Below are 10,743 nucleotides of genomic sequence, written 5' to 3'. Positions count from 1 at the left end.
TATCTCTTAGGGGCATGCTTTTAAACTCTACCACTGGACGGTCTTGTAATACTTGTTCCTGAAAGATGCAGAAAGACATTGCAAAGATTCTCGAATTTTGCTTGCGAACCCTTTTACGGGACATCAGTTTCATATTCATAGTCCATGTATCCGCCATTGTAGGTTCTTTCTAGCAGTTCCTCCATGCGATCAACAATTTCTCATAGCCTTTTCCACTATATTCCCTTATTTACAATCTTTAGACATGGAGGAGATCATGACGGTGAATGGATTATCTTGGTTCACCTGGTTGCTTGTTCTAGGATTCATTGAATTTTGTCACGACCCGAATCCCGGATCCATGACCAGCACATAGACAAGGTTCCCCTCCAAGGTTCCGTACCTATGTGAACCCAAACTTACATACAAACTTATCCTTCAAAACTCAATCAGAGTTGTTCAACGCAGCAGTAACAACAAAACTAACTTTATAACATAATTCGATTGTCTTAATACAAGAGTTCATATATATATTCATAGTTTTTGAGCACTAACTTGACAAAAAGGAATGTACAAATTACAACAAAAAAGCAGGTTCAGAAGATTCAACAAAAGTGATCTGCTATTAAGCTATAAGCCTGAAAAGGATAAATAATGAGAGGGTGAGTTCAACAACTCAGTGAGTAGATAACATTCAATATACACATACGAGGTAATACAACAATGAAAAATATATATTCAAGTATGGCTTTAGTTCTTATACGAAGGTTTATCAAATAGGCCATAACAAGAATATCATATGGTAAAACTCGTCAGAAAATCAAAATGCAATGAGCATGAGGCTCCGTACAGTGGGATGATCAGTCCACACAGGTTGGTGACTCCCCCGACCAACTAGGGTTCATATACGATGTGCACAAAGACTAACACTACCCTGTTAGCATGGCTATTCTGACTGACATACCATAGGTTCATAATCATAATCAAACAAACATATTCATATCTCAAAGCTTAACTCATGACATCAATCAAATGAGGAGCTATCAATTCAGAAGTCAATTCATATTGGTTCATATCAAGAAATCAGATTCAATAATTGATCATGCTTTATCATATCAAGGATAATAATCAACATATATATATATATATATATATAATATATATATATATATATATATATATATATTATCATGAAGCATGATCCAATTCATATTAACAAATCAAATATTTATAATATTTCTCATGCATATGAAAAACTATCCACTAGGAAACTCCTTTTCACCACATCCACTCATTCTAAGATACTTCAGGTTGCATAGACATTCCATACCTTGAGGCATCTTTTCAAGTGCCCAAGTACCAGAGAGATCTAACCTCTTCAGTGCCTTGAGCTTTTCTAATGACGGCACATGCCTTAACATATCACAACCAATGAGCAATAATGCAGCGAGACTCACCAATTCAGAGACAGAATCAGGTAGTTTTGTGATACCTGTATAAGACAGATCAAGAACCTTGAGCCCATGTAACTGCTCAAAAAATGAATCTGCAATAAATTGCAACTTTGCGTTTCTGCATAGCAATAGAGTTGAGAGATTGGGACATCTCGGTGAATGGCTAGAAGGAATTTCTTTAATTTGGTTTTGCATCATTGAAACTCTAGTAAGATTCTCTGTCCACTCCTCTGCACCCGGTAATTCTCTTAACTGTGCACCTGCTTTGACCATGCCTTGAGAGTTCGCTTGTAGTATTTGGATGGCCATATCCCTAATCAAGTCATGCATCTTGACATATCTATCATCAGCATACCTAATCAAGTCATGCATCATGATACCAGTACCAATCCATTTCTTAGAACTTTCCAATAGGCAGACTCTTTCGAGTTTATTCAGCATTGTGTGGCCTTTGTTAAATTCTGCCTCCCTATTCTTTAGCCCTTTTATCACTCCCTCGTCAATCAAATAAGCTATCAAATCCTCTCTACGGATCATGAAGTCCTCCGGGAATAATGCACTGTACAAGAAACATTGTTGCAGTGCTGAATCACTTAGATGGTTATAACTAAATCTCAATATGTAGAAAACCTCAGGCTCCATATCATCTTTTCTAACTTTTGATTCTCTCAATTCCTCCAATGCATTCCTCCACTCACGTACGTCAACCACTCCCCTCATGGTTGCAGCCATGGTTATAATTCCTAGTGGCAAACCAGCACATTCCCTTGCCACAGATTTTGCAATTTGTTCCACTTCCGGAGAAAGTGCTACGTCGTGTCCAAATCTCTCAATAAACAAAGCCCAAGCTTCTTCCTTCGAAATAGGATTCACTTTGATTATTTGTTGGGTACCCATCTGCTGACAAACATTTTCTAATCGTGTTGTAACAATCAGCTTGCATCCCTTAACAGCTTGGATAGGAACTCCCACCTTGCGTAGCTCAATAGCCTTCCACAAATCATCTAAAATCAAAACCCATTTCTGTTTCTTCGTTAATTCTTTTGACAATTTGGAAGCTCTATACAGCTCCTCATCTTCATTAGAAAGATCTAAACCAATCCGTCGGGCGATACTGTTTTGCAATTTATTAATGCTGGTATCTTGTGAAACAGTAATCCAGTAAACATGGCAGAAAGTGCCTGGTCTTTCTAGAAGCTGATTATAAATGTGTGTCACCAATGTGGTCTTTATTGAGCTCTTCCATACGTATTTCAAGTGCGTGATCCATTCTATCTGCTGCTTGTGTCGTTCCTGCATCTCCTGCCAAATTGTCGACTTCATTATTGTTTTGTTCTTGTGGAGTGGTTGAAATGGCATTATCATTAACATTGCTTGAACTTGCCATGCTTTTATGTCTTTTGTTGGCACCATGCATAGCTAGAAAAGCTGCTTCTTGAACTTGTTTAGGAACTCTTTCACAAATTGCAACACCACGCCCTTTCTCTCCTGATAAATGCCATTTGATCCTTGAAATGGAAGTATCGTTAGGAAATTGACGCCCGCAATAAATACACTTCATCTCCTCAAACATGGTGCCAAAATGGGTCAGTTGATTGAACCATTTTGCCCTATATATAAAACAGAGTCAAAATATTGAAAAAAATTAATTGCAAAAGGAAAGGTTGAGACTAGAATAAATAAAAAGAAAAAACAATGAATTTGGTATGAACTCCTTAAGGCAAGGATTATAAAAACAAAGAAAGATCAATTTATTTATATTTGGAAAGCATTGATGATCCTAACTCCAAAGTTTCTCAATAAAATTTCTACAATAGTTACATGTCAAACTATTAAAACACCAAACTTACACAGTTCAAGTCTAGAGAAAAAGGATTCAAACAATAGTTACATGTCAAAAACGATAACAGCAACAAAATGAAGAAGATGAAGTATAAATACTGTACCAGGATTCAAAAGAATCTGAAGCTAATTGCTGGTGAGTTAACGTGTGGACGCACCTCAATGTTGAAATTCCGGAAAAGCTGATCTGAAAATGTAAGCGCAAGAATATGAGAAAGAGTAGTGTGACAAGTCACCTATCAAGCTGACAAGAGGCACTCAACAGACAAAGAAACCTTGAGCAGCTGTTTTCAAGATAAGTAGTTGAAGTTGGAAGCAAAATGAACATGTAAGAACAAAGCTATAGTATGAGTTGAGTACAATTATTGATTAAGCAACTTATATAACTAAGTTGTACTCACAAATTCTACAACTAGATGGGCACTTCTATTTGGAAGAGCCAAAACAAATAGGCGTAGAAACAAAATTAGTGGTAGAAAAACAAGAAAAGAGAGTAGGATTTACCTTGCAAGCAAGCAAGAAAGATGGTTGAACTCCAGATGAGATGATTCGATTCAATCAGAAACAGGAAGCACAGATCATCAGGAAGGGTTTGAGAAATTTGGTAAGGGAAATTAGGAAGTCAATGGGTATAATGAGAGAGATCAAGCAGAAGATAATGTCAATGTTGCAGTAGCTAGCTACCATGATAGCAACAGCTTTCCTACAAAAGATTATATTATTATAATAATTAATTATTGTATTGTTTAATAAGAAGGAAGTTACTTGGAAGGAAGCAACAGCTTTCCTACCGAAGATTATATTATAAGATATAGCAAGTTGCTTTTAAACCTTTAATTTTATGCAAGTGCTGCCTTTTGCTTTCAATTTCGAATTTCTCAAGCCATTCACATTGAATGCTAGACCTTTCGTCTACGTATCTAGTCGACCATTCCAAGACTACCATTTCAAGCCGCGATGGAAATGAGAAAAAATCCCATAAGGATAATGCTAGACCTTTCGTCTACGTATCTAGCTAGGAAACTCCCTCAATCCCTCAGAAAATGAGAGAAGAGTTCCTCTAAACATTCATACTAAACCTCAATTTATTAAAATTATTTTATTTTTATGTTTTAAAAGTATTTTTTAAAAAATTTCAAATTAATATTTTATTAGTATTTTTAAATTGTTTTTATATTTTGATATTAAAAAAAATTAAAAAATTATTTTAATACATTTCTAAACAAATAATATTTTTATGAAAAGCAACTACTACTACAATATCAAATATCAAATGTTATAAAAGCAAGAACTCATTAGAAAATGGTGTAAGCACATGTTATAATGTTTTGTTAATTCTAAGATATATACAATACGTACCTGATTAGAAAAATAAATAAATTAAGCAATGATCTTCAATTGATGGCAAAATTTGATTTCTAATATCAAACTCACCTCTTAATTGCTAATCTCAGTCTACTCTCATTTTGATAAGGTAATTAATGGTATTAATGTTTTTAGACAGTGGATTATTAACTTTAGTGATTTTCACAATTTTTGCTCCACTTATATGTAATTTATACTTTACACGACCAGATTAGGTTATCCCAAATCACTAATAAATGTCCAATTATCATGAATTATAAATAAAAAATGACCCAAGAATGGAAAAAAAATCTAAATGTCTAATTATCATGAATTTCATAACCACACCTAAATTATAATGAAAAAAGAAAAACTATCACTGAATATGGAAATTAAAAAAAAAATGAGCACGGGAAAGAGGGAAAGCATGGTGTGGAATATTAAAGATTATAGTAATAATTATTTTTTCAAAATGGTTTTATTTTTAAAATTTTTTATATATACTATCACCATATATATTAAAAAATAAAAGAAAAGATTAATTAAAAAAATTAAAATGTTTTCTCATAACCAATCAGCATCGAAATGAGGTGTGTTTTGGAATGGCGATCAGATACATTCAACTTTAAAACAGGGGGTCCCTCCCTCACAATTATTAAATGGTCAAATTTGGCATGGCAAGGCTAAGAAAATTATAGTAATAATTGCTCCGTAATATTTAAAACTTTTCACATTCTTAGTTAAATCTTCTTCATCTGTTCTGATTAATTGTATCACCACCTCAGATTGTAGCTGTTGGAGCAGAACCTGTAACAAGTCGTTTTGACATAAATGGAGCAGTTCTTTCACAAATACCATCGGGGCTATTTTCCTACTCTTTAAGCATTTGGTATTTCAATTCATCAAGTGCAGACGACACCAAAGGCAGAACATTCTGTGGTGTTCTTGACAATTCGACACATTTTTTTTTCTGAGGATTAGGTCAAACTACCATTAATTTTTATTTTTCTTGTATTCTTTTTTGAACAGTAACGAAATTCATTGATTTAGCAAAGGGCAAAGCCCAGATAACAAATAACATCCACACTTACAAGGATTTATTCGTCAGGGATATTGATTTCTTGTATCCTCTCTCTTTGAAAAACAATGTTGATTAATTAATCTATGCTCAGTATAGTATTTCCAGGACTATATATTCTTTCTTTAATGTGTTAATTAACTCATCAGAAGATGCAAATATATGGGCATAAAAGATATGGTGGAAACTTCAATTTAGTAACTTCATAAAAATTGAATTCTCAAATGTTAAGAAAGAAATACAACACAAAATACATTACATTCAGGTAAGAATTCACATCCATGCCCATATATATTAAAGCACTGCTATATTTGCGATAAGCCGCCACCTGCATTCATTTTCTTGCTTTCTGACAAATCTACTTATTAAGTTACGTTGCATACAAGTAAGAATTCATATCCATTCCCATAGTAAGCTCTATTATTTTTGTGATAAGCTGCCACCTTCGTCCATTTTCTTGATTTCTGACGAGTATATTTATCTGCAAAAGACAACAGAAAACTGTGCAGGCCACACGTTTATCCACAATCCTGCAGGACAAACACTATTCGATGTTAACACTGCTGTTACCTTCATCACTCCATTTAAACACCAATTTGTTCATTCTTTTTTCACGCAGTTTTGCCTTCTCGGCATCTTCTCTGTCTCTCACTCGCTCAAGACACCATATCTCCAATTCTCCTCTTAGCTCATTCAAACATCTCAGCTCTTCAATTTTATGATCTGGACCCACAACAAAAATTGGCAACGTTGTAGACGTGTTAAGAAGCTCACATCAGCTGGCACTAGGTTTTTATCATTAAAATGAAGGTGTCTCAAGCTGACTAAATTTCTCATTTTCCTGGGAAGCTTTTGAAGCCGAAAACAATCAGTGAATCTTAATGTTTCCAAATGGTAGAGCTTTGTGATGGATTCTGGTAATGCTTTGATATTGGTATGGGAGACATCAAGATATCTCAAATGTCTCAGCTTGCAAATTGAATCTTGTAATTCTGTGATATTAGACCGTTGCAATTTGAGAGTTCTCAAGCCTTTGAATTTCCAAGACTGATTCAATACATCAACCATTGAGAAAACAGTACGCAACTTTCTAGCATCAACCGCTTGAAATGTTGACTCAACATCCCCACAAGAAATGAGATTAAGATGAAGAACATGAGATGCACCATTAACAGCCGAACCCGGCTCTGGATTTAACGTTTCTGCTTTTGAGACCTGTAATGCAAGATCATGCACAAGATCATGCATCTTGCAACTTGTTACCATCCCATACTCATTCCTCTCAACATCTTGAAAAAGGGAATTTGCAAGCAAGTCATTGAAATACTTGTTGCCCATGTCTTCCATCCTCTGATTTGATGGCCCAAGAAAACCTTCACCCATCCAAAAGTTGAATTAGCTCTTCCCTTTCAATTTCAAAATCTTTAGGAAAAATGGAACAGTATGCAAAACATTTTTTCAGTGATGGAGATGACAGGTGATCAAAACTGAATCTCAATATATCCAAAGCTTCATTTCCATCAGCGGAATGCCAAAATCTATTGCTTAGAATTGACTCCCACTCCTTTGTCTCCTTTTGGCGTAGTGTTCCTCCCAAAACATTAGCAAGCAATGGAAGCCCCCCACATTTCTTTGCAATCTCTTTTCCAATAGATTCCGAGTCTGCAGCTAATGGTGCTCCTCCACCGCCACTCACTTTTTGCTTGATAATGGACCAACATTCATCATCTGATAGTTTTTCTGGCTCGAGCTGAATCCCAGGAGAAGTCTCCATCATGCTTGCTACTTCCTTAATGCGGGTTGTAACAACAACAGCATTCCCATTTTTGCTTTTAATTTTTAACAACCCATCCTTCAAACCATTCCATTTATTACGATTACGATTCCACACATCATCGAGAACAAGAAGAAATGTTTTATTTTCCAGCTGTTTCTTAAGGTTTTGAAGAATTGCATCAATATTCTCCAACGCCCCCGTAGTTTTATCTATCGTTTGCAACATTTCTCGTAAAATCTTCACTTCATCAAAATGAATAGAGACACAAACCCATATTGTTTCATCAAAAAGCTTTCTTTCCTTGACTTCTTTATAAACATTCTTTGCTATAGTAGTCTTTCCGAGGCCAGCCATCCCCACTATAGGAACAACCGAAAGGACATGTTGGGATTCGGTCAGCCATTCCACAACTTTAGAGACATCACCCTCCCTTCCCACTACAACTGCTGAGGTGTCAGCTGAGCTGTCAAGGAAGGAATCTGTCTGCCGGGGTGGATCTCGCCTAACTTCAGAGCGATTTGCCAATCCAAGATCACCGCCAAGTTTCAGGATTTCATCTAAGGCTCCATGGATCCTCTTGACTTTATGACCCATTTTCCAACGGAATACAATAGGGTTGTGGAGTGAAACAAAATCACATACCTTTCCCTTCTGTTCATATTCAAACTCGTCTAGAACATCTTCAGCATCATGAGCTACATCTTGAAGCTTATCCAGCCAACGCTTCACACCATCTTTCTCATTTTCCTGGGAAGCTTTTGAAGCCGAAAACAATCAGTGAATCTTAATGTTTCCAAATGGTAGAGCTTTGTGATGGATTCTGGTAATGCTTTGATATTGGTATGGGAGACATCAAGATATCTCAAATGTCTCAGCTTGCAAATTGAATCTTGTAATTCTGTGATATTAGACCGTTGCAATTTGAGAGTTCTCAAGCCTTTGAATTTCCAAGACTGATTCAATACATCAACCATTGAGAAAACAGTACGCAACTTTCTAGCATCAACCGCTTGAAATGTTGACTCAACATCCCCACAAGAAATGAGATTAAGATGAAGAACATGAGATGCACCATTAACAGCCGAACCCGGCTCTGGATTTAACGTTTCTGCTTTTGAGACCTGTAATGCAAGATCATGCACAAGATCATGCATCTTGCAACTTGTTACCATCCCATACTCATTCCTCTCAACATCTTGAAAAAGGGAATTTGCAAGCAAGTCATTGAAATACTTGTTGCCCATGTCTTCCATCCTCTGATTTGATGGCCCAAGAAAACCTTCACCCATCCAAAGTTGAATTAGCTCTTCCCTTTCAATTTCAAAATCTTTAGGAAAAAATGGAACAGTATGCAAAACATTTTTTCAGTGATGGAGATGACAGGTGATCAAAACTGAATCTCAATATATCCAAAGCTTCATTTCCATCAGCGGAATGCCAAAATCTATTGCTTAGAATTGACTCCCACTCCTTTGTCTCCTTTTGGCGTAGTGTTCCTCCCAAAACATTAGCAAGCAATGGAAGCCCCCCACATTTCTTTGCAATCTCTTTTCCAATAGATTCCGAGTCTGCAGCTAATGGTGCTCCTCCACCGCCACTCACTTTTTGCTTGATAATGGACCAACATTCATCATCTGATAGTTTTTCTGGCTCGAGCTGAATCCCAGGAGAAGTCTCCATCATGCTTGCTACTTCCTTAATGCGGGTTGTAACAACAACAGCATTCCCATTTTTGCTTTTAATTTTTAACAACCCATCCTTCAAACCATTCCATTTATTACGATTACGATTCCACACATCATCGAGAACAAGAAGAAATGTTTTATTTTCCAGCTGTTTCTTAAGGTTTTGAAGAATTGCATCAATATTCTCCAACGCCCCCGTAGTTTTATCTATCGTTTGCAACATTTCTCGTAAAATCTTCACTTCATCAAAATGAATAGAGACACAAACCCATATTGTTTCATCAAAAAGCTTTCTTTCCTTGACTTCTTTATAAACATTCTTTGCTATAGTAGTCTTTCCGAGGCCAGCCATCCCCACTATAGGAACAACCGAAAGGACATGTTGGGATTCGGTCAGCCATTCCACAACTTTAGAGACATCACCCTCCCTTCCCACTACAACTGCTGAGGTGTCAGCTGAGCTGTCAAGGAAGGAATCTGTCTGCCGGGGTGGATCTCGCCTAACTTCAGAGCGATTTGCCAATCCAAGATCACCGCCAAGTTTCAGGATTTCATCTAAGGCTCCATGGATCCTCTTGACTTTATGACCCATTTTCCAACGGAATACAATAGGGTTGTGGAGTGAAACAAAATCACATACCTTTCCCTTCTGTTCATATTCAAACTCGTCTAGAACATCTTCAGCATCATGAGCTACATCTTGAAGCTTATCCAGCCAACGCTTCACACCATCTTCTGTCGCTGGCCTTGTTGCTGCATCTCGCAACACAGCTTGAATCATGGTCAAAGAATCTACGAGGTTTTGCAGCTGTCCATTCAGTCCCCAAGCAAGTCCGATCCCTTCAGCAGCTATGGAAATCATCCTTCTCAAGGACTCCTCCACGGAAAACGTAAGAAGAAGTTCTGCTGCCATGTTGTCTTGTTTTTGTTGGGGAAATCAAAGAAGAGATATTGAGCTGGGGAAAGAGAGAAGGGTGCTGTGAAATATTAAAGAGAAAATGAAGCGTGTTTTGGAATGGTGATCAGATACATTCAACTTTAAAGCGGAGGGTCCCTCCCTCACATTTATTAATTGGTTGATTGCAGTTGGCCCTGGCAGCATCTTTCACGAACCACTAATGTCAAATTTGCCATGGCAAGGCTAAGAAAATGACACATCTTCAGGATGTTTGAAATTAAAATAAATATATTAAAAATATATTTTTATTTTTAAAATCAAAATATCAAAATAATATAACATTAAATAAAATTACATGAAAAACCCTTTATCGATGGTGGTTGGCGCATCTTTCACGAACCATTACTGTGAATTTATCATGCCAAGGCTAAGAAAATTCCACATAAGCATTTTTTATTTTTTAAAATTTTTGATAAATTTATAATTGAAAATACATTTCTTAGAATCTTTCAAACTAATAAAAATTATTTATCCTAAATTTAACTTTTTCTAAAAAGTTTTTTTAATTTTTTGAAGAGTTGTTTAAAAGGTTTTTCTTTCACAACCAAATATTTTTTGTAATTAAGTTTTTTGTATTTTTATTTATTTGGTTACTAATTAATATTTATAAAGTTTTTTGAAATTAA

At 36.0% G+C, this 10,743-nt stretch overlaps 1 protein-coding gene and 1 long non-coding RNA gene across 2 annotated transcripts; both read right to left on the bottom strand.

Moving 5' to 3' along the window:
• Nucleotides 1-1,235: 1,235 nt before the first annotated feature.
• Nucleotides 1,236-3,006, bottom strand: LOC118059351 (disease resistance protein At4g27190-like). The gene is made up of 2 exons (XM_035072200.1): nucleotides 2,682-3,006; nucleotides 1,236-2,575 (listed from the first exon to the last, which is right to left on the bottom strand). Exons 1-2 carry the CDS (start codon nucleotides 3,004-3,006, stop codon nucleotides 1,236-1,238), a joined length of 1,665 nt encoding a protein of 554 aa, XP_034928091.1.
• Nucleotides 3,007-3,409: 403 nt separating this feature from the next.
• LOC140955106 (uncharacterized) lies at nucleotides 3,410-4,241 on the bottom strand. The gene is made up of 3 exons (XR_012168832.1): nucleotides 4,107-4,241; nucleotides 3,780-3,978; nucleotides 3,410-3,462 (listed from the first exon to the last, which is right to left on the bottom strand). It is a non-coding gene; the product is annotated as an uncharacterized lncRNA (long non-coding RNA).
• Between the last annotated feature and the right edge of the window lie 6,502 nt (nucleotides 4,242-10,743).

Source organism: Populus alba, chromosome 19, assembly GCF_005239225.2.
Source record: "Populus alba chromosome 19, ASM523922v2, whole genome shotgun sequence".
Taxonomy (NCBI): domain Eukaryota; kingdom Viridiplantae; phylum Streptophyta; class Magnoliopsida; order Malpighiales; family Salicaceae; genus Populus; species Populus alba.
Note: the sequence above shows the minus strand (reverse complement) of the source record. Positions and strands in the feature narration are given on the sequence as shown.